Raw genomic sequence first — 26784 nt, forward strand, 5'->3', positions numbered from 1 at the left:
CTGAAAGCCTGTATTCTTCTGACACCAGGAATGTACCATTGAATGATGTGGTGTTACATACCGACTTTGTAGTGGACACAGCCCTCCAGATCTCCAACAGTGGTCCATCCCTGTTTCTTCTCCACCTCAGGGTCGTTGTGAAGGATCTTGTTCCTCAGCCAGGACAGGTAGTACACACGGAGTTTGTTCTTCTTACCTGAAAGCAGAAGGAGGGAGGGAGGGTTGCCAAGAGTTTTTCTTGGGGAAATCTTGGTTTTTCTTTACAGGAGACAACATCAACCAGCAAACACCCCCACCACCCGGTATGCAGACACTGACATCCAAAGCCAGTCATTCCTGCACCCTGTATTTATTTATCATCACTTAAAGAGGTGATGCTGACAATTTTTTACATTTTTTTTCCACAGAAGTCCTTTATGAAGTCAAAAAGAAAAACAAGATAATGTCTCACAAGTGACATGCCTGGCTGTGAGATATTTTTATGCAGTTATTGTGAAGGGATGGAACTTTAGTTTTATTTGGGAAAGAAACATATTTTTCTTTCATGTAACAAAGGGCAGCCAAGCCTGTGTAATTTATGCAGAAACCTCTAAATATAATAATAAAAAATAAATAAAATTAAATGAAAAATAAATATATATGAAAATTAAAAATATATAATAAAAATAAAAACATAAATAAAATAAAATACCCTATATATGAAAATTTAAAAAATATAATAAAAAATAAATAAAAATAATAGCAAAAAAAAATTGGCTTAAAAAAATCAACAATCGGGATCAGCATTCATCACTAGACCAATGAATGAAAAAATATATGTATTATAATTGATAATTATATTATAATTACTATTATTACTTTTTAAATGATACTATTTTATTATTATTTTTAAGCAATACTGCGGTGACTGACTTTGAGCATATCAGTAAGAGCTGAGCTGCATGTTTTATTCCTTCACGCTCTCCAACACCACACACACAGCTGGTGCAGTGTCGATGCAGGAGAAATGCATCATGGGCCTAGAACTTGAGCTCCTCTCCGATGGCGCCCGACTCCTCTCGCACTGTGGCCGAGATAATTTTCCATGACGCGTGTTTATGTTTCAGTACGACGCAGCCGGTTGCAGAGCAGGAAATGGCGGCGTGTCGCTCTGCGGTTGAATCACGCAGCGTTTCCTTCCATCATGGAAAGCTGCGGTGTGTGTCGCTGTTACATATCGTACACACACATAACACGCCATCAGCCAGTGGACCCTTACGCAACATCCGCCCGGCCTGAAATATCTGTTGGGACACTGACAGCAATGCCCAACAACAGGCATGCAGAGTGTGTATGTGTGTGTGTGTGTTCGAAATTGAGAAAGAGGAGAAGTAAGAACATGTGCATGTACTCTCATTATGAGAATGTGTTTTAGTGTGTGTACGTGTGTGTGTGTATGTAAGACAAATTGAAATATAATGATAAATTTAGTGATAGCACACTTTCAGTCTGAGAATATGTGTCATCTGTCAGTGTGTGTGTGTGTATGTGTGTGCAATACAGAAAGGAGTTGAAACACAAAAACACACATACTGTCAGCATGACTCTGTGTGTGTGTGTGTGTGTGTGTGTGTGCGTGTGAGAGCTGACACAGCAGATGGAAGTGAAACTCTAATTAAAGCAGAACTAGTCTACATTATCCAGATTGATCTGTGTGTGTGTGTGTGTGTGTGTGTGTGTGTCTCTGTGTGTGTGCACTTATTTGTTTATTCCTTAATGTTTGCATATTGAATGTGTGTCTGGTTCTTCATTATTGTGTGTGCGTGCATGCCAACACCTGTGTGTGTGTGTGTGTGTGTGTGCATGCTCATGTCCGTCCGTGTGTTAATTTATGAACAAAATGAATGAAAACAAGATTTAAACACCTCGAAATAATCGAAAACGAAAACGAAATTCCTTGTGGTGAAAGTCGCTGAATCAAGTTTGCTTTGTCTCTTTCCATCTCGCATTCGTGCACAAATAATCAAAGTTTATGCAACATTAACTGCGACCGTGTTACTGACTAAATTTTCTTTCCCAGTGATTGTTTTTGAAAGCTGCAGTAGAATAACGTTCACTTAAATCTGGGCCTCTCTGCTCAAAAACCTATGATTATTAAACAGTTCAGGACAAGCAAGTAATAAAGTGTAAAGAATAACTGACTTATGACTCACCTTCCCACTTTAATATGCAAAATGAGCACATATCTTTTCCATTTGCAAAAACCAAATGCTTAGTTTTATTGTCATATGCACAGTGAAACAGACAGACACACCACACAACGGAAGTTTGACTTTGTCAGCCCTCCCTCCAAGGAAAAAAAAATTAAAGAGTAAAAATAAAATGTCATTCAACAGGCAGCAGGTATTTAACAAAAGCAGACCTCCTCACTCACTGCAGCCTCATTTTAATGCAGCTGGTAAGTCACAGTGAATATTTGAATTTCTATAGTTTCAACATTTTTTTTTTTTTTTGCCTGTTGATGGGTAGAGTAGAATTTTTAAAAAATGTTTAATTTATATGTTTATTTTTGAGAAATATTTTAAAGAGAAATGAAGGGTAATTTGTCCAGATGATTAAATAACACATTTCCTGGGTTTCACAGAAAAATCTATCGAAGAATAATCAGAATCAGACATATTTTATTGATCCCCTAGGGGAAATTGGATAAATAGTCACACTGATTGATTTTCACTCGTGTGTCTGATTTAGCTAAATAAAGGTTCCAAAACACTTTAAAAAGGTGTGTATAATGTCTTCTTTGTGTGGTGTGTGTGTGTGGTGTGTGTGTGTGTGTGTGTGTACCTGATATGGTGACCAGCACGTTGAGTCCCTCCAGGACGTCCATCTGCTGGAAGCGCCGTCGGCTGATCAGAGGGTAAACTTTCCCCTGGCCGCTGCGGTCCAGCAGCATCAGACCACTCTCTGTTCCCACCAGCAGGTTCACTCCTGCACACACACACACACACACACAGACACACACACACACAGACACACACACACACACACACACACACACACACACACACACACACACACAGAGTCAGGAGACTTAGGGGAACCACAGTTGTGGTTGTTCTCAGGACTTTGATGCCACCAGCTGGTGAAACCTGAGACTTCAGCACAAACACACAGTGGACTGAACAGGGTTGCCATGTCTGCTAATAATAAGCGCTCTGGGCTTGTTTTTCTGTACAGTCACTTACAAATATTGGTAGTTGCAGGTTGTGTTTATTTCTAAAGTGTATTTGTATATTTGAGTTTGCCCACGATACGAGTTTGCCCCCCCAACACGCAGGTTGACAGTCAAGTGAGCAAAATATTTTCAGTCAAAAATCACTTTTCAACTTTATCAAATCAGTGTTATGACTGTTTAACAGGACAGAACTGCAGGTAAACAAAAGAAATCTTTGTTTTTAATTCACTGATATAATTACTCGGCCAGTTTGTTATATGCTGTTTCTTATATGACTTTCATTCATTCTTTGTTTGTAGCTGGCTGGTTGGTTTTGTTCAGCTTCTTTTTGTAGTATTTTTGAAGTGGTTGCTGCTGTAATCCAAAATAAAGTCATATATATATTCACGTATAAATTGCGCTCTCTCTCTCTCACATTGTAGTTGGTGAAGTCGCCTGTTTTGGGCTTTTTTTTTTTTTTTCGCTTTTTCTGGCTTCTTTCCACACATTTCTCTCATGAGATCTGGCAACACTGGTACTATACTAAACTGTGTGTGTGTGTGTGTGTGTGTGTGTGTGGTGACAGATTGAATCAATAAATAACTGAGACTCTGAAATGGAGATTTATAGAAATTAACTCCGTATTTTGGAGACGCTGACGTGTTTAAGTGTTTGCGTTGTGTTTAACGAGGGCCGCCGCTCTGCTCACCCCACAGCGCGGCGCACAGGATCTCCGAGTTGAACCTCTTCTTGTACTTGCGGATCTCTGGCGTGTCGCTCTGCGGGCGAGTGTTCACCGGGTTCACGTTGACCACCGAGCCTTTCCGGGACGGGTCGGCCCTCAGCGCCTCCGCCAGCCGGGCGTCGTTGGCGTAACCTAGAGGGTCAAAGGGCAGGGCTTAGGTAGGGACACGGGTGCAGGGCGCAGAATTTCAGAGGTCATCAGCATCAGAGAGGAGGATGTCTCTGCTACTGCAGGACAGAAAAAACTGCACACAGAAGGTTTCTGGAGAACACAGCACTAAAAAAAATAAATCTACATCGTCCCACAGGCTGATTTTTTTATGTTGTTTGAAGAAAAACAAGATTCTAACACTGAAGATGAGATTTTCTTGAGGTGGGTGTCTGACAGAATTTAAAAAATAGACTGTTTGAGTTGAAAGTTTAAAGTGAAGGACGCTGCGATGTTTAAAAACTGTTTTCTGGGCTTCTGCTTCTTGCTGGTCTCGAACAGCAGGACAGAGAAAGACACATTCAATTTTATTTTTCATGCAAAAGCTTCATATTATTTCTCTCTTTGTTCAAACGGGTTTTGCACGTCTGCTGTGAAGTCCGCAGTCCTCCGGTGTGGGATTAAACACGACTGCAGCGCTAAACCGGCTCTCTGCGGACTTACAGAGGTCAGCCGGGGGTCAACAGCCAGGTGAAGTTAGGGTCACACACACACACACACACACACACACCGGCCTCCACCAGGCTGAGAACATATGGCCGCTGAGAGTGCAAATCCTGCAGGGGATGACGGGGACGGGGTGAAAGAGCTTTTTACCTCTTTACCTAAAGCTTTTTAGCCTTCCCACAATGCCTTGCTTTGGAAGGTGTTGCAGTCACAAATTGCTGACAGACATCAACTTCAACTTTTGGCTCAACTCAGCAACACAAGATCAGAAATCACACGGATCAGTCCCCTGAACCAGAGAGACTGACAGACTGTCATTGGCTGAGGTCCGTGAGCCGCCCTGTCATGGGTGGAATTGAATGTGATGCCGTCTTTGTGTTTTATTTATTTTTGCTTTTTATTCTTGTAGTTGTAGTTATTCATTTACATATATATGATCTCTTTTGCCATCTTTATCCTCCTGTTTTATCTTGACTTTACCTTCATGTTGTGCTGCTCCCGTTTGGCCTTTCTGCTCTTATTTTGCTCTCTGATTATTCTGCTGTTGCTGTGTCTGTCAAATCACTTGGTAAAGGTGTTCTCTCAATAAAGTTTATTATAATATCATTATTATTATCAGTCACACAGTGGTTGTAGATGCTCATATGACCACTTCAGACTGCAAAACCTGGGTATAAATCACTTGAGCATTAATTTACTGTCACAGTGAAAAAATAAACCTGACAGCGACTCTGAAGCTGTCTCATTTACACACTTCTTGGAATTTTTTTTAAAAAATGAGAGTGATTTAGGGGAGGGAGCCAGGCTAAAGACTCCATAGAAAGCGAGCCGCTGGACGTCCAGAGGAGAAAATGGTATCAAACTTCTTGTCTCAGTCTGGGGAAGTCAGGAAAAAGGGAATTTGGTCCCAAATGTTGGAGTGTTCCTTTAAAAAGTTCATTAAAACCCAAAGTGTTGTGCATTCTCTGTAGTTCTGCCCCTCCTGTTGCCAGGGGGCGTGGCCAGAGGGGGCGGGGCTTACCAACATTGTTGAGGGCGCTGCCGGTGGATGGAGAGACTTGGAGGAGGCGCGGGTCGATGAAGGGGGTGAAGGATGAGGAGGACTTGTGTTTCTGCATGGTGTTACTGCTGGACTGGCTCTACACCGGGAACCAGGCAGAACAGAAGAGAACAGTCAGGACAGGCAGAACGTCACGCCGAGCTGTATGAGCTGTCGTGCACGAGCTGATCACACGTTCACAGGTAAACTCAAGAGTCAAAGCAGATGGCCAACAGAACGATGCACAGACGGAGGTCTCGCTGTGTGTGACACATGCAAACACAATGGGCATTCAATGAAGGGGTAAAAAGTACATATTGAGGGGAAAAGGACAAAAAAAACAAGAGTTTCATGGTGGTGGGTAAAACCAAATGGAGGGCTTGGTGGAAAAGAACAAAAAGGAGAACAAAAAGGTGTAATAACAATAAATATAATGATTATAAAAAGTCTCTGCATGAGAAATGTACTTGCCGTTGCGCTCCTAGCTGCCCTCTCCGCTGTGAACTACTGTCTGTCTGGGGAATGTGAGACTATGACTCATTTGCTGAAAATGGGCGACATCAAGGCATAAATGAGATTTAGATCTGTGGGGGAATGAGTGTGAAGCACGACAGGCCTCAGAGGACAGCTCAGCAGAGCCTGGATCAGCCGGGCAGGCCCGCAGAGACGGCCGCCCAGGAGCCACGGGGCCGCACGTGGAAGATTTGAATCTGACTATGAGCTTATTGTGTAAGTGTAAAGTCAGAGGCGGAGCCACCGCTGATGGAACACGCTTACGGTCAGATTCAGCGGTGAAGTGCCGCGCCGGCTTTTCCCGAGGCACTCTGCTCACAGACAGACGTGAGGAGAAACTCGACTGAAATGCACGTGGGCATGCAGCACCTTACGTTTCCTCAACTTCTTGAAAAAAAAAAAAAAAAAAAAAAAACTTCACCATGATGCGAACAGGGCAGGAAAAAAATCATCATCTTCCACCTTGGAGTTTCAAAAACACTGAAAAGTGTTTCCTCCTCCTCCTCCTCCACCACCATCTTCCTTTACAGGAACTGTTTTGTCAGTGTAGAAACAGAGAAGAAGAAGTGAGGAAGTTCAGGGAGGCCCACCAGTGCAGTACCACCGGTGGCCTGCAGAGGGCGCACCAACCAACCGGGACAGGAAACACAGGCCTATTTCCAGGAGGAGACAGAATCATCATGGCCGGTCAGAAATGTATGTGTGTGTGTGTGTGTGTGTGTGTGTGTGAGCGGGACTCTCTTCACATCTCAGTGTTATTTTAAGTTGTGTGTGTAGTTTTCCTTTGCAAATTGTGTGACTGTGTGTACAGCACTGGTCACTTTAAATACTGCAGGTGTGTGTGTGTGTGTGTGTGTGTGTGTGTGTGTGTGTGTGTGTGTGTGTGTGTGTGTGTGTGTGTGTGTGTGTCCGTTGGTGCACCTGTGACCTGATTTATTTTGCTGAAACAACAATGTATTTAAGTCCATTAGGGACATTTATGCAGGCTCTTATTTGCTGTTTTTCTATTTGTATGATCTCTTTATGTGACCATATCATCTGACAATAAAAAAACAGCTTGATTGATTATTTTCTAGTTAATTTGGTTAATTGCTGCTTCTTGCGCCCCAGTTCTGGCTGGCCACGATGATTTCAGGCCCTCACTGTTTCCTCTGACTCCAGGAAGAGAAAGGGCACCCTGAGGTGGGCGTCTTGGTGTCGGGGGGGACGTACCTCCATGAGGATGGTCAGCTTGTCCAGCGGGCTCTGGGGGGACATGGAGGAGGGGCTGGCGAGGCCGGAGGAGGACGGGGAGGAGGTGGAGGAGGAGCAGGGGGAGGAGGGGTGGTGGCTCTGCTGGATCAGGTCGGGCAGCAGGTGGATGCGGCCCGCAAAGCCGTTCCTGTCCGGGTGCTGGGGGGAGGGCAGGTGGTGCTGGTGGTGGTGATGGTGGTGCTGGTGGGGGGGGCTGGGGGCGTGGTGCCCGAGCCCCGGGCCCGACGCCGAGCCGGGACTCGGGCCGAAGCCCGAGAGCAGGCCGGGGCTCGAGGCCGGGCCCGGGCCGGAGCCGGGCCGCTTTTTGCTGTCGCTCTGGAAGTAGAAAGAGGGGCAGACGACTTTGGGTCTAGACGTGCTGATGACGAGCTCCGGGGGGGGGAAAGAGTTAACTACAGCGAAGGGAAAGCTACAGTGACTAGTCTAGAGGCGGAGAGAAAACTCCTGTTAGTGCTCAGCCGGGAAAAAAACTGTGTCTGACTTGTCAAAATGTAATAAAACGTCCGTCTAATCTTTCTGAAATGTAAGAAAACCAGTTAATGTAATAAATCAATTCAAAATATAATAACAAAACATTATTACCACACTGCAACATGGAACAAAATAACGAGTTCACTGCAAAAATTCAAAATCTTACCAAGATTATTTGTCTTATTTCAAGTCAAAAATGCCTTATTTCTAGTCAAAATATCTCATTACACTTAAAATAAGACATGATCACCTCAGAAGTAAATTGTTTTTAGACAATTTTCACTCATTTCAAGTGAAATTTCACTTGAAACAAGTGAAAATTTGCTTTTTCCACTGGCAAAATTTGCCAGTTGGAAAAAGTGAAAATTCACTTGAAATAAGTGAAAATTAGCTAGAAACAAGCAACAAATTTTGCCAATGAAACAAGCAAATTTTCACTTGTTTCAAGCGAATTTTCACTTGAAACAAGAGACAATTGTCTAAAAACAATTTACTTCTGAGGTGATCATGTCTTATTTTAAGTGTAATGAGATATTTTGACTAGGAATAAGACATTTTTGACTTGAAATAAGACAAATAATCTTGGTAAGATTTTGAGTTTTTGCAGTGTTCTTTTTCAATCTCCAGTTTCTAGCTGTTAATGTCATCATGGCATGTTTGACTTAATGGATTTTAATGTCTTTAATCGAAATAACCTACAATCTGTAATCCTGAGCACTGGTGCAGCTCTGATGCTGCGTCTTTGGCTACAAGTCAACGTGTTCCTCAAAGGAAAACCACATCATTTGTTATATTTTTATCTCCAAATCATAAAAAATCTGAATCGTGCAGCTCTGTTTAGTGTCATATTCTCCCTACAGAACACAAAACAGTGAATATGATGTAAACATATGAAGTCTGATCCTCAGTGTTCCAGCTATCTGCCGTTCGCCTCCTCTCTGCCCAGCAGCGACACCAAATCCATGACAAGAACAGAACATGATCAACACAACAACAGTGGGGAAAACAGTCGGGGTGTGGATGAGCAAAACGGAGCTGAACTCAAAGTGCAGGGAGTGTGACGGTGTGTGTGTGTGTGTGTGTGTGTGTGTGTGTGTGTGTGTGCTACCTGTCTGACGATCAGCGTGCTGTCTTTGCAGGGCGTCGAGCCGGCGTCGCTCTCGCCCTCGTCGTGAACGATCATGGTTTTGACGGACTCGGTCTCTCCGTTGCTGAGCCTGGAGGAGCTGCGGGACACAGGAGACACTCTGAGACTCGCCTCATTTCAGCGAAAAACAAACTGGCGGCGGACGTGTTGCTCGGCGCTAACGGCACAGCACTTCCACCGCCAGAGTTTAACATGAGTCAGCGCAGCATCTTGTTTTTCCCACCGTATAAAACACAGGGTCATTCACGCTCACTCGGTTATTACCTTGCAGTTTTTCAAGCGCGGCGTTAAATGGCAATATTGAATGTTTTTATTTGAATTTGAGCAACAGGACAAAATGAGAAAGGGTGCTGGGAGAATCTGTAACCGGTGTGAGACCACGCTATAAACAGAAAGATGATAAAGAATAAAACAAATGTTGCTGGGAAAACTGAAAGAGGTGAGTAAAGGTCAAAATCAAGATATTAAAAAAAAATGAATTATCCCCGTAATTCATTAATGAAGTTATTCTAGGCCGCTTCACATGTTGAGTTTTGCAAAAGCAGCGAGAGGGAACAGTTTAATAATTTTACAGCGTGCTTCTGACTTTTTGGTTGTTTGTGAAGTTTGTTTTTTGAGGCTCAGTTTGTGAGACACTGGAGAGGAAATGGAGAAAAACACGACCGCAGGAGAGACGCAGAAACCTTAACATGTAGGGCTGGGTCATATGGCCGAAATATTTCATCTTCTCATGAGTCATAGTTTTAATTAATTTAAGATTTTTCTTGTTTGTCACTTACCCCCAGTATTATAATAATAGAGTATTATAACCTGTGGTGTAGTATCACAGGTAAATTTGAATAATAAGGGGGAAAAAAATAGAAGAGGACGGGCAGACAGACAAACACACACACACACACACACACAACAGCACTAGGACTAACTGATGGAAATGCTCTGTGCTGATTGGCTCGTGTCTTTCTGGACGTGCTCTTTCTGTGCAGACGAGTGAATCGCGGTTTGTCTGGCGTTGTAACTTGCACAGTCTAAATCTCGATTTCACAATTCACTATTTGAATCAATTTAAAACATAAATTTGAATTAAGCAATTTATTAACCAGCCATGTGTGCAGTCCAGTGTCCAAACAACCTTCCATTTCCCTTTCAGCTCTGCTTTGTCCCTCTCTGCATGCAGGACTGTCCAGACCTGCTGATTTTTACATCTCAACCTTGTGCAGCTGTAAGTTTTCTGCTAATATTGATTGCATTATGATGATGATGTTATTAAGCGGTCTGAACTTCAGTGTGAGTGTTTGTGGGTGTGTTTCGGGGTCGGGGTCGTACACGGCTCTGGAGTCCTCGGGGCCCGAGGTGGACTCCTCCCCTCCCTCCTGGTCCACCTCCTCGTCGTCGTCTTCGTCGGTGGTGCCCGACTCCTCGCTGGAGGACGAGTAATCCGTCACCTTGTGGGGCGGGCGAACGTCCTCCACCGCGCGCAGCTCCTTGGCCAGAGCGGTCAGGTCCTGGAGGTCAGGAGGTCACAGGTCAGACTGGGGTCAAAGGTCAAAGGCTTTGTCACAGGACTTTCGATTTCCAAGCTGGGGTTTACCCAACAGAGCAAGTCGAGGTGTTCGCAAAAAAAAAAAAAAAAAACGCCGTGCATACATGTCTGACAGGAAATTGTTTTCAGAGAGGAAGAGAAACAGGAAGCAGGAAATCGCTAAAAGGGAAGTGATGTCAAACCGGCACACCAGCCAATGAGAAGCCAGCCTGTGAGTTAGCAAAGCGATGAAGTTAAGAGAGATGAGAGTCAGACGCCGCCGCCGCTGTGGAGCTGATCGGCCTCCCAGCTGCTGCAGGTACAGTTAGTGGGTTTATCTCTAACTATGAGTAGAGCTCTGCAGGAGGAGGCAGCTGGAAACGTGACAGCAAAGGTGAGAAATTATAACGACACAGAAGAAAAAGAAACATTAGTCCTTAGAGAAGGTTAGAGGAGGCGTGAGTTAAGATGGCCACCGCCGCGGCCGAAGAGAGACAGAGCAAGCATGTTTAGTGGAGAAACCTTCAGCCAGGAGGCTCAGTCCAGACAGAAACACACCGGGCTTACCACGTCACCCTGCGGGGCGGCCGGCAGGTCACATGACACCATCCAGACGAGCCGGTTGGCGGTTTAATTCACACACACAAACACAGAGATAAGAAACGTCATCATCAGCGAAAAAAATCATCACTCACACTGCAAGAGTCTGTTTATTCGCAAATTTCAAACAAAACCTCAAGTTCAACTGTTTTCCAAGGCAAATTGTGATCATTAACACACACACACACACACACACACAGACACACACACACACAGTATCTCCACCCCTCTACAGCACAGTGATCTAGCTCTAACTCCGCTGGCTACTAGCTAGTCCAGTCGAGCTCTCACCGCCGGTCTGCTCGGCCGGACCAAGTCCCTCCTCTCCTCAGGTTTTTTCCCAGCATGCTCTGGTCGTTGGAGGGGCGAGCCCTCAGATTTGGATGAGGCTGAAGGAAGGGAGGAAGGGAGGAGGAGGGGTCAGTGTGTTGTCAAGAGTCATGTTGATTATATGAAAAACAGCGAATCAAAATGTGCAAATCAAATCTGATGCACTGCAAGAAATCTCCACCTTAACAAGTCACAGCCTCAATTTCAGTCCTCAAGTTTTGTTTTTCTTCAAACAAGGTCAAAAATCTGAGATAATCTGAGATAATCCCACTTGTTTCCAACACTAATCTAACACTAATCAACTTGTTTCAAGAATTTTCTTGAGTCAAGTGTCGTTTTCTCGTTCCTGGTGGCTGATTTGCCTTATTCTGCCTCGTTTCAACAGATTTATAGTTCCTGAAACAAGTGGGATTATTTCATCCCACCTTGTTTGAAGAAAAATAAGATTTGAACCCTGGAGATTGAGACTAAAGGAGGTTTATGGCAGTGTGTTTGTATCTGTGTGTATCTCTGATCTTTATGTGGTGCACTGTTCACTCACGTCACATGCACCTGTGTATCTGCACGTGGGTGTGTGTTTACCACATTTATACACACTAAACATAGCACCATATTGATTTATGTGTGTATGTGTGCATGTGCTTACTTGTGCATGTGTGTGTTTGAGTTTACTTATCATATGCGCAGATTAAGAAGTAGTGGACAGTAAAATGCTTATTTAAGAAGACGGATTAGACAGATTAAACAATTTATTCTGCCAGTAAAATGAAGTGGATCTTCAAAGTTTTCATGTCAGCTATCTGAACTGTACAAGTCATGCATAAGGGAATATTCATGCATGTAAAATATATAGGCAAGGACACATAAGATGGCTGCAAGTGGGCCAATAGGTGTGTGTGTGTGTGTGTGTGTGTGTGAATGCGTGCTGATGTAATGCATGTGTGTGAATGTGCATGTGCATTTTCTGTGTGTTTTGTGTGACTGCATGTGGCTGCAGGCATGTGATGTACATGTGACTGCATACATGCACACACTGACTCCCTGCTGAGTGTGTGTGTGTGTGTGTGTGTGTGTGTGTGTGTGTGTGTGTGTGTGTGTGTGCACACTCACAGCGGGCTCTGAACCTCTCTCCAGAGCCGCAGTGTGAGCCGGGCTGGGAGCTGGAGTTGCTGGAGCTGCTGGAGGAGCTGGAGCCGCCGCTGCCGCTGCCGCTGGCGGCCGGGCTGTGGCCGCCGGCCGGCCGGGGGACCAGCTTCTCCACGCGCTCCCACAGCAGGCGAGGCTCGGCGCTGCAGAGGAGACGGGGCGTCAGCAGGGTCAGGACAGGAAACACACACGACACACTGAGCTCAAACTACTGCTCCAAACCTCTCACTGCTGAACTGGCCCATACTGGTACTGACATCTTCAAATCAATGATAGCCAGTATCTCTTTTGTATTTGATCCTTACTATATTACAAAAAAATTACAAATATTCTGTGTTTCACCCAGAATTTTATTCTTGCCAGGGTAGGAAAGTCTCTGAAACAGCATATCATTAAGAACTAAAACTCTCCATTGAAACCAGACTGATGAAATTATTTTAAGTTGGCAGCTTTTTAAGACACTCGATAAATGATTGGGTTATAACAGCTAAATTTTATTACTTTTTTTAATGAATATTCAATTAAAGAGCCATTTAAGGCCACCCTCAAGAACAAAAATGATTCATTTCAAAAGGCTATCATCTAATAAAATTTCTACAATTAAATAAAAGTAATTTGCATGACAAATGCAGTTCCACTGCAGGTTCTACAAACTTTTCAGGCCACCATGATCCGGCCTTACTCTAGAATACACACACACTAGAATTATGTTTTATATTTGCCAATAGCTACACAGGATCTAACGTCACTAGGTGAGCAGATAAGTTGTTATCTGCTCACCAGGATATCTGCTGCAGAGTTGCTCACCAAGAGAAACAGAAACTGGGAATTAAAAAAAATAATAACTGAATACAGATTTTGCTTTCTTTCAGCCATCAGACGTTTCAAGGAGCCGTCTGGTGACTGACTGAGACTGAGACGGAGACTGAATTGTATTTTAAAACTATGCTCGTTTGAATCTCCAGTAAAACATTTTGAGAAGGAAGACTGCACTAGTGAAAAGCTTCAAACGTGCTCTGTGTTATTTTGATAAAGATTTGTCAAAAGCAAAGCCTAGTACTATACATGCAAACCTTTAAATTAATTGAACTAATCCAAAAAACAAAAAAAATGGAAGCCTAGAAGATGTTCTTTTTTTAATAGTAAAATGTAATTACAGAAAATTGCAGGCCCTGCTATTGTAAACAACAACAATGAACTTGTAACTTTTCATTGTCCCAGGGACCCATCTTTCTTTCTCTGTGTCTATAATCAATATGACATATATATTTATACAGTGTATGATTTTCCCTTCTCTCAGTTTAAAATGCATCTCTCAAAACTACATATTGTACCTTTAAGATAAAAAATGTGCATTTCTTAGAACAGAAATAGCTTGCAAAGTCATATACATATATGTATATTAAAAGATATCAAACACTGCCACCTTGGGCCATATAATGCTCCAGATTAGCTTGTTGTTGTCGATACATAGCTGAATATTTTAATTCCCTTTGTTAGTGTTGACTCATGGACCCTGGAGGAGCTGCGAGGCTGCGGAAGATTTTTTTTAAGACATGCCGGCTGCCGGATAAATGCATCAAGAGGGAATCCTACTATGGTTATATGTGCTGTATGTGTTGATTAATATGGGAGTACTGTAGACATAGGAGGGAGCAACACACAGGCAAAGATTAACTGCTGCACTGGAAATGTACAGTGAATAAGTAAACAATAAAAAAATATGAACTTGCAGTGATAAAAATACAGTAATGTTAGAGTGGAGGAGCGATGTCACACAGAAAATCCCACGAGAAAAAGATTGTGGTTTGGATACAGACACAGAAGCACGAGCATGTACACACACACACACACACACACACACACACACACACACACACACACACCAATACAAAGAGGCATCACAAGGTTAGACAGCACACACTGTTACATAAAGCCTCCCACACAATAACCAACAGATAAAGCCTTCAGCTCCCCCGGGACATGAAAACAGACAGTGTGTATACCAATTGTACAGAAATACAATGCTATACAGCCCAGTGTGTGTGTGTGTGTGTGTGTGTGTGTGTGTGTGTGTGTGCTACATTATGTCTACAGTACCTCCAAACTTCCTGTTTCATCTTAAAGTTGTTGAGAAAGTCTGAGTTCTTCCGAGTCCATTTTGAATTTTAATGACTTTTTATTTGATAAACTCCACTCTTCAGCTTCACAGCTCTCAGGCTCTACATGACCTTTTGACAGCTGAAGTGTGTGACTGCGGTTTTAGGTTTAGTTTTGTGGCGCAGCATTAGACCAGCTCATCTCTCCAACAGAACTTCCTCTGTCTCAGAAGGTGCAATCAGACTTCCTGCTTCTGCCAAATCTAACCTGCGGGGTCCCACAGGGCACCGTTCAAGGCCCCATGCTATTCCCAATATACAGTGTATTTTCTTCCAAACCACGAGACGTGGGAGATTTTATATGTTAAAGAGAAAGAATAAATGTGTGTGTGTGTGTGTGTGTGTGTGTGTGTGTTGTTGGTTTACCTGGCAGCGTTGCGGTGTGCGGCCTGGCTACTGGGAGTGGCGTTGCCGTGGTGATGAGGCGAATCTCGGCGTGACAATACTGGGGACCGTGATGTGGTCCTGACAGGAACCTTTTATGATAAAGACAGTGACCGGCTCACACACACATTCACACACACACACACACACTCTGAGTGTGCACATGTGCATGAGACTGGCAGCAAATACTTATTCCCACAATCCCTCCTGCTGCACCTCACATCTCCAAACAGCCACTGCTGGAACCATCATGGAGACCCTCTGGAGAGGTTTTTAAGCTAGCCAACTATCCAGCAAGCAAAGCAAGCAGTGCTAAATGTTAGCATACAGCTATTAGCCACTGCTACGGCCCTCTGCTAAATGCATTTGTTAGTGCGCTAATCAGATGTGTTTACAAATTACACTAAATGAATCACATGATAAAGTTTTGACTTTGAACGCTGGGTAACTAGCTAACAACCAAAAACTTGTGCTGCACTGCCCTCTAGTGGCTGAAACTTATAGGCATGTTGCATCTCTGGCCACACCCACTCAGTGATATAGCATCATACACTTTGCTATTAACACCTGCTAAAAACACCTGCTGCTACATCACGGAGTGGGTGTGGCCAGAGGTGCAACATGCCTGACAGTTTCAAACCCCTAGAGGGCAGCGCAGCAGAAGTTTTCCAGATTATGCGATTGACTGTTGAGTTTCTCTTAAATGTTAGCATGCAACTTCACCAGCCACTACTCTCACTAGTCTCTGCTGCATACTGTGTGTTAGCTCGGGTGCTAATCAGACATGTTAAGAAGACAGGCAGGGTTAGCCAAGCAGATGCTATGGCTAGAAAGCTAACAGGCTGATAATATCTAGCTGTATATGCACTCAGTTCAATCAATCTGTTCTAGTGCAACCGCCAAGTTAGTGAAGAAGTGATCAGCAGTGTTGCTAGAGAGGCGAGGACCTCCAACATGGCCGCCAATGGGCCTTTCACAGTGTCCTTACAATTCTGGCCTGAAGCTACCTGTTTGAAGAAATTATCTGAAGATCAAAAATAAATAAATCTTTTCATTTCACCCCAATGCACCACCAAAATATGTAATTATCCCCCTTAACCATCCACCCTCCCACCAACACACACACACACACACACACACACACACACACACACACACACACACACACACACACACACACACACACACATCACATCACATCACATCACACCAGCAGTCATGGGTTAGCTCTCCTCCTGAGTCGGTGGTTCAGCCGACTGTCTTATGACCCGTGGATGAGAGGTGATATATATTACATACTGAAGAGCCAGACGGCCTCACAGACCTGCTCTGGAACACCATGTGCTCGCTTAACCTGCAAGTTCACTGTGACTGTGTGTGTTTGTTTGAGCGGGGGGAAGCAGTGCAGGACACAAACTCAGCCCGGACAGTGCAGCCACCGAAAGCCATGAGTGCAAGGATAAGGATAACATGGAAGTGTTACTGACAGGGAAATCATTCCTAACACACCGTGAGAAAAGGCCCCTTCACTTGCTTTATTTTGTGACGATCTGCTGGTTGTAGAGCGAACTTTGCATTGAGAAAAATCAGCAAACTTTGGAGAGAAGCTGCACGTTTATCACAGCTCCACATCTCAGACTTGCTTTCTACATTTTACCACAGTTTTTTTTTTTTTCTGTCTCTCTTTTTTTTTTTTTTAAGGGGGAGTGTTTTCTACTTTGCTTATCTTCCTCCTTTGTCTGCGGCTATTCTTCCGTCCCTCTCTGGAGATAAAAAGCTGAACGAGAGCGATATGGACTGAGAGGTTCGTCCCTTCCTCTCCGTCAGCTCGGCTATCTCTCGGCGCACTCGCCTGGCTTTTGAGGAGATCACAGACTGATTGTTGTGGTTCATAATAAAAGACCAGCTACCTGCCTCCGTGTTTACAGTGAAGCTCGGCTGCCTGTTTGTCCAGATACTCAGATAAACTTTGTTCAGATATTCAGAACAATATGTGCGTCCCCAGGGAGCCGTGACAGCACCGCAGAGGAACTCATGCCACACTGAAAAAGTGCTGATGCAATGCATTGTACTGTCACTGTGTTTGCGGATGGAGATGAAGTGCCATGTAAAACAATGTAATGAGGCGGGTGCTGTTCATTTTGGGATGTTTTTTTTTTTTTTTCATGCTGCTATCCAAAAGTAATGACAAGGTTATTATCATTAAGGAAAACTAAGAAAATACAAAAACTAGGTTGTTCATCTGTCCTTGCTGAAGGCATTTTTTTAAATGGTATAATGTTTTATTGATATTATTACACAAAACGATTTTTTTAATCTCACCGGTGACAAAAGCCCTGTATTACAAAAAAAGACTGCAATTAACTCTGACACTAATCCAAACTAAATCAAAACTAAGCATTTTCAACACTAAACTGGTAAAGGTGCTTCAAAAACAAACTAAATCTAAACCCGAATTCAAAACAAAAAGACAGAACACAAATTTTAAAAAAAAAGAAAAGAAAAATGCAACACTATGATAACCTCGGTGTGCACTTTGGCATGAATTCCTCTTTGGTGACGCTGAAGCTTGATTTTTTGTGGACGAAGTTTTGATTCATATTTCAAAAACCCTATGTGATTTTTTTTTTTTCATATGGATTTAATTAAAGCAGGATATCATTCCCCTGCAAGTCTGTTACTGCACCGCCACTTTGGCAGATCATAATTTGACAAAAAGAACCGCCGATAAAAAATGAATGATTTGACAGCGTGCAGGGCCAGGCGGAGGGCGAGGAGCTATTAAAGTGATAAAGTGAACAGTTCAGGTTAATGATGAGAGGCTGTCTGAGGTTATCTCAAGCTCTTGTCTTCGGGTCAATTAACAGGAAATTGTGTCTAGTATCAGACTACTGCTACTGGGGGTGGTGTTCCTCCTGTCTTACCCTGGGCGGGACTTCCTCTGTGGGGGCCGGCTCGTGGGGCGAGGGCCTAGGCTGGGGGTGGGGCAGCGGGTCAGTGCGTGCAGGCATTGATGATGAGGATGGTGATGAAGATGGATGGTGATGATGGTGATGGTGATGGTGTTGGTGGTGGTGTTGGTGAGGTTCCTGGCTGTTGCGCAGGTGAACGTTTGCAAAGCTAGGAGGAGCCGGCGGCTCGCTGAAGGAGTGGGACCGACACACGGCGGGCGGCGGCGGAGGGGGGGTAGCGGAGGAGGAGGATGAGGAGGAAGAGGCCACGCTGCCGCTGCTCTTTAAAGCAGCCAGGTGGGAGCGGACCTTCCAGACGACAAAAACAGAAGAACATCGGGGGAGGAGGGGTCAATCTGCATGCACTGGCAACAAGGAAAAGCACTCTGAGGAACCTTTCGGGTTCTTCAGATCAAAACCACAGGGGAGCCACAGGAGGTTCCCTGAGGAATCGCTTCATGAAGGCTTCATGACGTTTCCCTGCATGGAGGTTCTTCAAGAAAGCCTTGATTTTTTTTTTAACGCTGCCAAGATCTCCGTTGTTTAGACTTCAGTGTTCAAATCTTGCTTTTCCTCAAATGACGTAAAAGAAAAATCTGCCAGTGGGATGAGATAATCCCACTTGTTTCCAACGCTAATCAACTTGTTTCCAGAATTCTCTTGGATAAGATATCATTTTTGTGATCCTAGTAGGCTGATCTGTTCCTTAAGTGAAACTGCATTGGAAACAAATGGGATTATCTCATCCTGTTGGCAGATTGTTTTTTTTTTTTTTTTTTTTATATCTTGTTTGAAGAAAAATAAGATTTGAACAGTAAACATGGCACTAAACGGCCTGTTAACATGGAGATATTTTTGGAGCAGAGGGTTCTTATTGTCTCCCTTTAGATCAGTGGAGCTCAACCATGAACCATTGAGGCCCAAAACCTGCTGCTTTTTTGCAGACTGTTGTGCGTCAGTGCCTCCTGATGACAAACCACTACTTTCTTGAAAGAACCAACAATGAACCTCAATGAGGAGAGAAATAAGGAACAAAAAAGAAAAGAAAAGGAACGTGCATTTGTACTTGCTGTCACATTGGCTGCACCTTTTTTTCCAAAAAAAAAAAAGGTGACCAAGTCCATCATAAAATGCATTATTTTAATGTGTAAATAATTTAAGAAAAGGTACAGGCCGAGCAAACAAAAATTGTCATGCCGTACTTTGTTTTCTGAGAGTGAAATCGATGAAGTAAAATGATTCAAACAAGACCATACAAACAACAAAAAGCACTGGCGGTGAATGGAGAGATGAGGCCGAGTGGATCCTGAGACAAAAAATATGTGAAGCTGCAACCAGTAAAAATTTTTCCAGTTTGACTTAATGATGAAATGATGTTTTGGAAGAAGCCAACAACACCTTTATATGTCTGTTGACTGATTGCAATTTTAAAATTATGACATGCAATAACTTTCCTACATTTAATTCAGTGTTTGATGGCACTACAAGGTAAATGAATACAAAGCTCTGGATCTTTTTTTTACACAATGGGATAAAACTTTGGGCTTTTACATTTTGCACAGTGTTTTGTGCCTCAGGACGACTCGGCCTCACCAACAATACTGAGCATCAACATGAGGTGCATGAAGGAGGCGTGGACGCGGGCCGGCTGGCATGCAGAAACAATGAGACGACAGTAACATACATGCACAAACACACACGACATGCACACACACATGGGGTTTTGAAGCAATGCAGCAAGCTCTCGTGTTTTTGTTTTTTTTTCTTCCCAGTGACGTCCTGCTTCACCTTCACACTGTCCAGCACATTCATGCTGGGAGCCGCCCAGTAAAACAACCTTGACATGTCCCTGAACGCACCAGCCACCAGCTCAAAACGAGGGCTGAGCAATAAATCAGTGTTTTCTACCAGTGGAATCATATCATGATGGTGATATTGTGATAAGCAATAATGAATGACTGTGTTACAGCAAACCTAAACTTAAAAACAAATGAGATATGAAACATTCACAGCAATGTTATCTCAAATTTTGTTGTTTTGTTTGACAACATATTTGTCAAACAACTTCATATTATCGTGCAATTTCAAGGCATAAACATCAGATTGATTATCTGATATGTTATTCTGACACATCACCTACACAAATCACACTCTGACTGAAAAAAAAATCTTTATAATTATTATAATGAAGATATTGGTTTCAGCCATACTGCTCAGCCCTAGATGAGGAATTATTATGTTTAATTTATTTTGCAGACATTTTTCAGCAAATGTGTTTATTAATTGCACTCTTTTTAAATTCAGTTTATTTATTTATTTTGCCGTCTCCAATTTATTGACATGCCAAGCCTAACAACACCCTAGCAACCACCCAGAACACCATGGCAACCGCCTTGCAACCACCTGGAACACCATGGCAACCAGTGGGTAATGTTGTAGCAACCACCCACAACACCAAAGCAACTGCCTAGCAACCACCAGGAAGACCATAGCAACTGCCTAGCAACATGTTAGTGACCACCTAGCAACTGCCTAGTAACTCCTTAGCAACCTCCTAGTAACACCCTAGCAACCACCTAGAAAACCATAGCAACCACCTTGCAACCATCAGGAATACCTTAGCAACCACCTAGCAACACCCTAACAACCATCAGGTATGTCATAACAACCACCTAGAAACACCAGTAACCATCCAGTATACCATAGCAACCATTCAGCATACCAGTACAAACCAAATACACAACCAGCGACAGTCGGTGTCGGTGGACTGGCGGTTCAGCGCACGGCCACACTTTCAGCCACGTAGGTGAGAACATTTAAAGTTTCTGCAGAAACTTTAGCCGTTTCTAGTTTTTTTTTACTTCTCCAACTTAGTTCCCATGCCGGAGCCGGGCTCAGCAGCACAACACCAGGAGTCCAGCACTATAACACTAACAATTTCAGCCTCTTGCAGTTTGAAAATTGAGGCAGCACACGTTGCAAATTTATTTATTCATTATTTATTTAAATATTAATTTTATTTAATTTAATTGTGCCGCCCCAGTCAAGCAGGCCCTGAAGTGAAGCCGTCCATCCCTGATTCAGAACATAATAAAGTATCTGCAGACTAACAAGCACATGTCAACATGCAGCGCCACATTTGAGCCTAATGACCCACAGCTAATGAGACAAAATTCACTAATCCACTTTTCACATAATGACAGACGCTTGATAACGCACCGATGAATTGCAGCGTCACAAATCCACCCCCCATACCCCGCTTTTACCAAGTTAGAGCATCTTTTAAACTACATAATTTAATCTGCATGACATGTTCAAAACAGATTGACTTCATTGAACTGTGATTATTCGTGCTTAGCTGGGGAGATGAGTAATGTCGCCTGAGTCACCCTGCTGGAAGTCGATGTGACGATGAATTATGGAGGCTTTAATCACCAGCTCACAATGAGCTCCTCACGGGAGGACAAACCCTCGAAAAGCCCAAAATACCTCCTGACAAAACCCTCACAGTCACACACACACACACACACACACACAAATATGTAGAAAAAAGTTTTGATTTTGTCATAAGTTGAAACTCGCTGAAAGGACTCTTGTTCGCCTTGATGCGTGGGAGGAGAAACCTGTCAATCAAAGTGTTAAACACAGGAGGAAGATCTCTAAACAGGGCTGGGATCAATTCTTTTTCACTGCAATGCATTTAACCAAGAGAGAGAATTTATTTCAGATGAAAACTAAAATATTAGATAATGTGTTGCTGCAGGAAATGTCTTTTGTCTCGGTTCAGCTGAAAACAAGCTCGTTTTTTTTTGTCTTGCAGATTAAATGGAGCTTCACAAATGTACAAATTCCAAATTGAGTGAATTCAAAGAGAATTGATTGCAGCCCTGCAGTCGACAGAAGTTGGATCCACTCTGCAGATGAAACAACCTGAGAGAGTTCAGCTAGAAACCAGGACAGAGCAGGAGACAGAGAGAGGAGAAGCGGCGCTAGTTGTGTTCACGCCGACTTCAGATCAACACTAACAAGCCAGAGAGACGACAGAGCGAGAAACAAAGACTCGAGTCTTTAGAAAATCACCTGAAACAAACAGAAAACCTTGATGAGAAAGTTCATGTCAAGACAAAGAACTGTTAAGGCAAAACACACGAGCAACTCCTACAGTCAGTGAAGCTTTGGGAGATACAGAGGGACATTTTGTTGAATAGTGAGAAATAACAAGAGCTGAGAGATACTAATGAGTCTGCCTGCTAGAGTTTCGTTAAAAATCAAGCACTTTCAAGGCCACTGAGTCATTTTCAAAAAGTTTCAAAGTTAAATTTTTCTCAAATCTGCACGTGTAAAGATTTTCAGCTCCCACGGCAGGCCTGGAAACGTGTCAGCACATCATAACGAAGTCAAGGCCGACGCCACACATGAAACTTTAGCACTCAACGCTGGTCGCCATGTGTATCGCCCCTCTTAATTAACTCAAAAGCTGATACTGTTTCAAGCTTTTTGTGTTTGGACTGGAAAACCTAACAAACACCCCCCATATAAGAATAAAAACTAATGGTGAAACTAATAAAAACTCAACTAGAACCAAACATTTTAAACAATATAAACTAAACTGAAACAAGCAAACCCACTCTGGAAACTAAACTGAATTGAAAACAAAGATTTAAATGAAATAAAAAAAAAAAAAAAGACTAATGAAAAATACAACTACAATAACACTGGCTTGAACAACAAAATGTGTTTGTAAGTTAAATTTCATGTAATCAGTCCTCTAGTTTTGGTAAAAGAATATGTCAACCGTGTTACAATTGGAAAAAGGACAGTTTGCTGGGTTCAGTTTCCAATTTTTTGTTTATGAATTTAATTTATCTCCTTCCCGTTCCGACAGCCTGCTGGCAGGTTTTTGAAGACGCTGGTATCATCTGAAACTGGACGACCAAAGGAATTGATTGATGTCAAGTACGGCTAGGTCGGCTAAAGATCACCCCAAAGTTAAGTTAAATTTCAGTGAGGGAAAGAAAACCTACTTCCACAACAGAACGCTCAACATCCAATCACTGAAAACTGTCCGTATGTAGTATTTAGAGGGATTTCTTTACCATTTTTATTCATTTTCAAGTAGTCAAATATGGTTAATGACAGTTCAGCTGCAGGAACGTTATGAGATTCATAAAGGTGACCAAGTGGCGTGGAAATGTTTCACGTGTTACGTCGGCCATCGAGCTTCATAAAGATTCATAGAGACCTTCAATAATCCCACCGGACCAATCAACATCTAGTCAGCATTTATGAGGTTTTTCAGCCATCAGCGGCGTCACCATGAGGTGGGCGTTGCTATCCAAAGCACATTTCAGCACAGTAACATGAGCCCATTCACTTTCATCATCACCAGCGGGAGTTGAACCCCCAACCCCGGCAGCCTCAATGCCTTGCTTTGACCACAAAACCTAATCGCTGAATGTTAACTTTCACGCCAGCTCAAAACGCTGCTTATGAACAATGGCCTTGAAAGTGAAGCGAAGGAGGAAGAAATCCTGGGGGTGGGTGGGCGGAGTTTTTGGAGGCGGTTGCCGTGGTTACCTGTGGTTCGACGGGCCGGTGCATGCCGGGCGCGTCAGAGGACGAGTTCCCGTTGGGGTAGGAAGACTCGGAGCGGGGCGGCACCGGCGGCTGCTGGGGTTTGGTCTGAGCCGACTGAGGGGAACCCTGGATGTTCTTACGGTACCGCTCGTCAGCCTGCAGAGGACACACACGCACACACGCACACACACGCACACACACACACGCACACAAGGACACAGACGCATGACAAGGACGCACATAAACGGCAGGGACACAGACAAGGACAGACGCAGTAATAGAAACATATGTATACAAAAAAAACCACAAACAAGGAGACACGGGCAGACACAAGGACACACACACACACACACACACACACACACACACACACACACACACACACACACACACACACACACACACAGAACATTAACATTGGTCCGAGGATGTAGCTCAGTGTGTGTAAGTCACAGAGGAGCAGGAAGTGGACAGAAGGTGCTACAGTTTGTTAGTTTCCCCCCACAGAGCAGAGACGTTTTGTTCCAGCCATGTACAAACACACACACACACACACACACACACACACACACACACACACACCAAGGGCAGTGTGTTGCTACCACTATGACCCTGCCAGCAGAACATCAGCACTACAACCAGCACGCCGTGTCATGCACGCTGAAAATGAGGTTTGTCTGTCAGCGGGGAGTTTATCTGATGGTCGATTAAACCCAGAATGAGTAGCATTTCCCTAAAAAATGTACAGACTAATGCAAACATAATCCCTCGCCATCCGATAAAGATCAGATTTTTTTTTTTTTCTTAGGACAGCGATGTTACATGTTGGGTGGCCATCTCGTTCCGTCGTCATCCTAGGAAATGAAAACTCGCTGTCGGTGGTTAGCTTAGCCAGAGGGGAGGGGCCAAACACAGCCAATAAATCCTACTCATTCTGCTTTTAAAATGTCAAAAAAAATTAAAAACTAATTTTCAAGGGCATACTTTCATATTCAAAAACTTCCAAGGTGTTATTTTCTCAAATTTACAAACTTTCAAGGGTTTTCCAGGCCTGTTCATGTGTTATGTTCGTGTGTGTGCGTCTTTAATCAAGCAGACAAAGATCTAATAGTCAAAAGAGCTCATCTGTGATCAAAACAAAGAGGAAAAGTCTTGAATTTGGTGCAAAAAATATACTTCATACTTCATACCATACTTCTTATCTTCTTACAAAATATCAAATTTTGTCAAGTCTTTCTATTTTTCTCTATTGTGCTCTGTTTCGCTTTCAGTCTGAGAACATATTAGTTTAATCATGCTCTTGTTAAGCTTATATGAATAATGCATATCGTTTGGGAACATAGCTGAATCATGGTCTTGTGTGACTGCATGAATATTAAAACATAATATAGGAACACAGCAGCTACAGATTTTACATACAATTAGGGCAGACAGCAGCTGAGTTATAGCCCTGTAGCGCTGTATGAGTATGCGAGTTAGTCTGAGAACACAGAGCTGCTGACATCTCAGACTACAGAAATCCAAATTAAAGACACATTCAAGGGCGAGCTTTTTTTCACGGCCTATTAAATATTAACACTGTCTCCAAACCTGAAAGGAATATATTGAATAAGAAGAGGCAGAGGAGGTAAAATGTCTCGTGGAAGAGGAAAAAGACCCTTTTTCATCGTGTTCTGAACGGCTGATGCCGTCTGGCTCCGGTCCTGAGAGGAAATGTGTAATGAAATCAAGGTTTGCTCTATTTTCAGCAGCGGCAAATTACAGGGAATGGTTTGGAGAGACAAACTGGAGGACAGCACGTTATTACACAGCACCAGTTCAGGACTGATGCAGGAAAAATGGGGGAAGGGGAACTTCTGCAGGTAGTCGGACTGGCCTGCAGCCTCGGAAAGAGGAACCTTCTGGAAAACTCCAGTGGATTCCCATCTCTCCATGGCTTTTTACAAACTGTAATGCGCTCTATTGTCCAAACAAAGAGCATTTGCAGAAATTTCTTAGCATTTGTTTCACCCAAGTAGCAGATGGGTGGGGTTCAATCACAGAAAAGTACAACGACTTTTGCTGTTTCATCACAATTCTGCCAAGTCTGCTGCAGTCATGGATCCACTGGAGAGCTGGCTAATCTGAGACAAAAAAAAAAAAGATGTATGTGAAAGTCTTGTTGTGGAGCGTCTGTAGATTAGGCAGAGCAGACGTCCCTGTTTTCAAGGGAAAGCTCGCTGATTTGATGCTTTGTTCATAACTAGAACAGTCTCCAGAAGTATTCCTGTCTTGTGTTTTCTGATTTTTTTATTATTCTGAAACCCCACTGGTTCGAAAGATATCCACTGTGTGAATTTGGTTAAATTCAGTCATGGATTTCCTCAGATTAAGGTGAGGGTAATCAGGGGTGGACGCAAAACCTGTGGATGGATTCGTGTGCAATGGCTCACGGGAATCACGGGCAGCCAGGACTAGTGGGCTTTTGAATATTTTTTGGACTATTGGGGTTTCGGATTAATCAGCAGTCAGACCAACAGCATGGCACCAGCTCACTAACAAGCTAGATTAAATGGTCACTTCCCAGTCAAAAGCCTCATGAGCCTTCAGACAGGTGCAGTTTCACAACCGCCGTTTGAGTTTTAATTACTAACAGGATGTCCGGTCTGTAATTTCTTGAATCAGTTTGGACCGGATTAGAATCCCTGTAATTTAGTATTACAAAAATGGGATTGACTACTTCAGAAGGGTGGGGGATTGAGCTCTCTCCTTTTAGCACCTGTTGTGTTGTCCTGTGCCGCAAAAACCACCCAGCTGGCACTCCAAGCAGCTTCAGACTAACGCAGAAGACTGATATGCAAATGTGGGTCTATCAGGTTTTACCAGGTGTAGTTTACATCTTCCTCTCTTTCCTCTCCCATCGGGTGCAAAACGGGACCAGCAGGGTGCCGGAAAGACAGGCAGGGACTCACGCCGAGGGCTAATGAGGTGGCTCGGTGTCTTAGTAAATCATTAGTGTGGTGGCAAAGACAACAGCGAGGCTAATTACAGAAAACTGTCCCTTCAAGGTGGTTCAGCGAGGAGAAAAAACGCTCTGCAGGTGCTGGAAAACAGCCAGGTAAT

At 43.4% G+C, this 26784-nt stretch overlaps 1 protein-coding gene across 3 annotated transcripts in view; it reads right to left on the reverse strand.

Annotated features, from left to right (window-relative positions):
* The window catches only part of LOC115379855 (mitogen-activated protein kinase kinase kinase kinase 4), a 127284-nt gene that overhangs the window by 11298 nt on the left and 89202 nt on the right, over window positions 1-26784 (reverse strand). The window contains exons 15-27 of one of the 3 annotated variants that reach the window (XM_030080785.1): window positions 23683-23838; window positions 18079-18414; window positions 15137-15246; window positions 12576-12754; window positions 11427-11524; window positions 11103-11111; window positions 10340-10518; window positions 8978-9095; window positions 7357-7821; window positions 5614-5731; window positions 3903-4070; window positions 2824-2967; window positions 62-196 (exon numbers count right to left, since the gene is read on the reverse strand). In XM_030080785.1, coding sequence (XP_029936645.1) covers window positions 62-196; window positions 2824-2967; window positions 3903-4070; window positions 5614-5731; window positions 7357-7821; window positions 8978-9095; window positions 10340-10518; window positions 11103-11111; window positions 11427-11524; window positions 12576-12754; window positions 15137-15246; window positions 18079-18414; window positions 23683-23838 — 2215 coding nt within the window. The remainder of the gene's footprint in view (window positions 1-61; window positions 197-2823; window positions 2968-3902; window positions 4071-5613; window positions 5732-7356; window positions 7822-8977; window positions 9096-10339; window positions 10519-11102; window positions 11112-11426; window positions 11525-12575; window positions 12755-15136; window positions 15247-18078; window positions 18415-23682; window positions 23839-26784) is intronic. The other 2 variants (XM_030080786.1, XM_030080787.1) reach the window with 2 other exon arrangements.

This window comes from Myripristis murdjan, chromosome 21 (assembly GCF_902150065.1).
Source record: "Myripristis murdjan chromosome 21, fMyrMur1.1, whole genome shotgun sequence".
NCBI classification, from domain to species: Eukaryota; Metazoa; Chordata; class Actinopteri; order Holocentriformes; family Holocentridae; genus Myripristis; species Myripristis murdjan.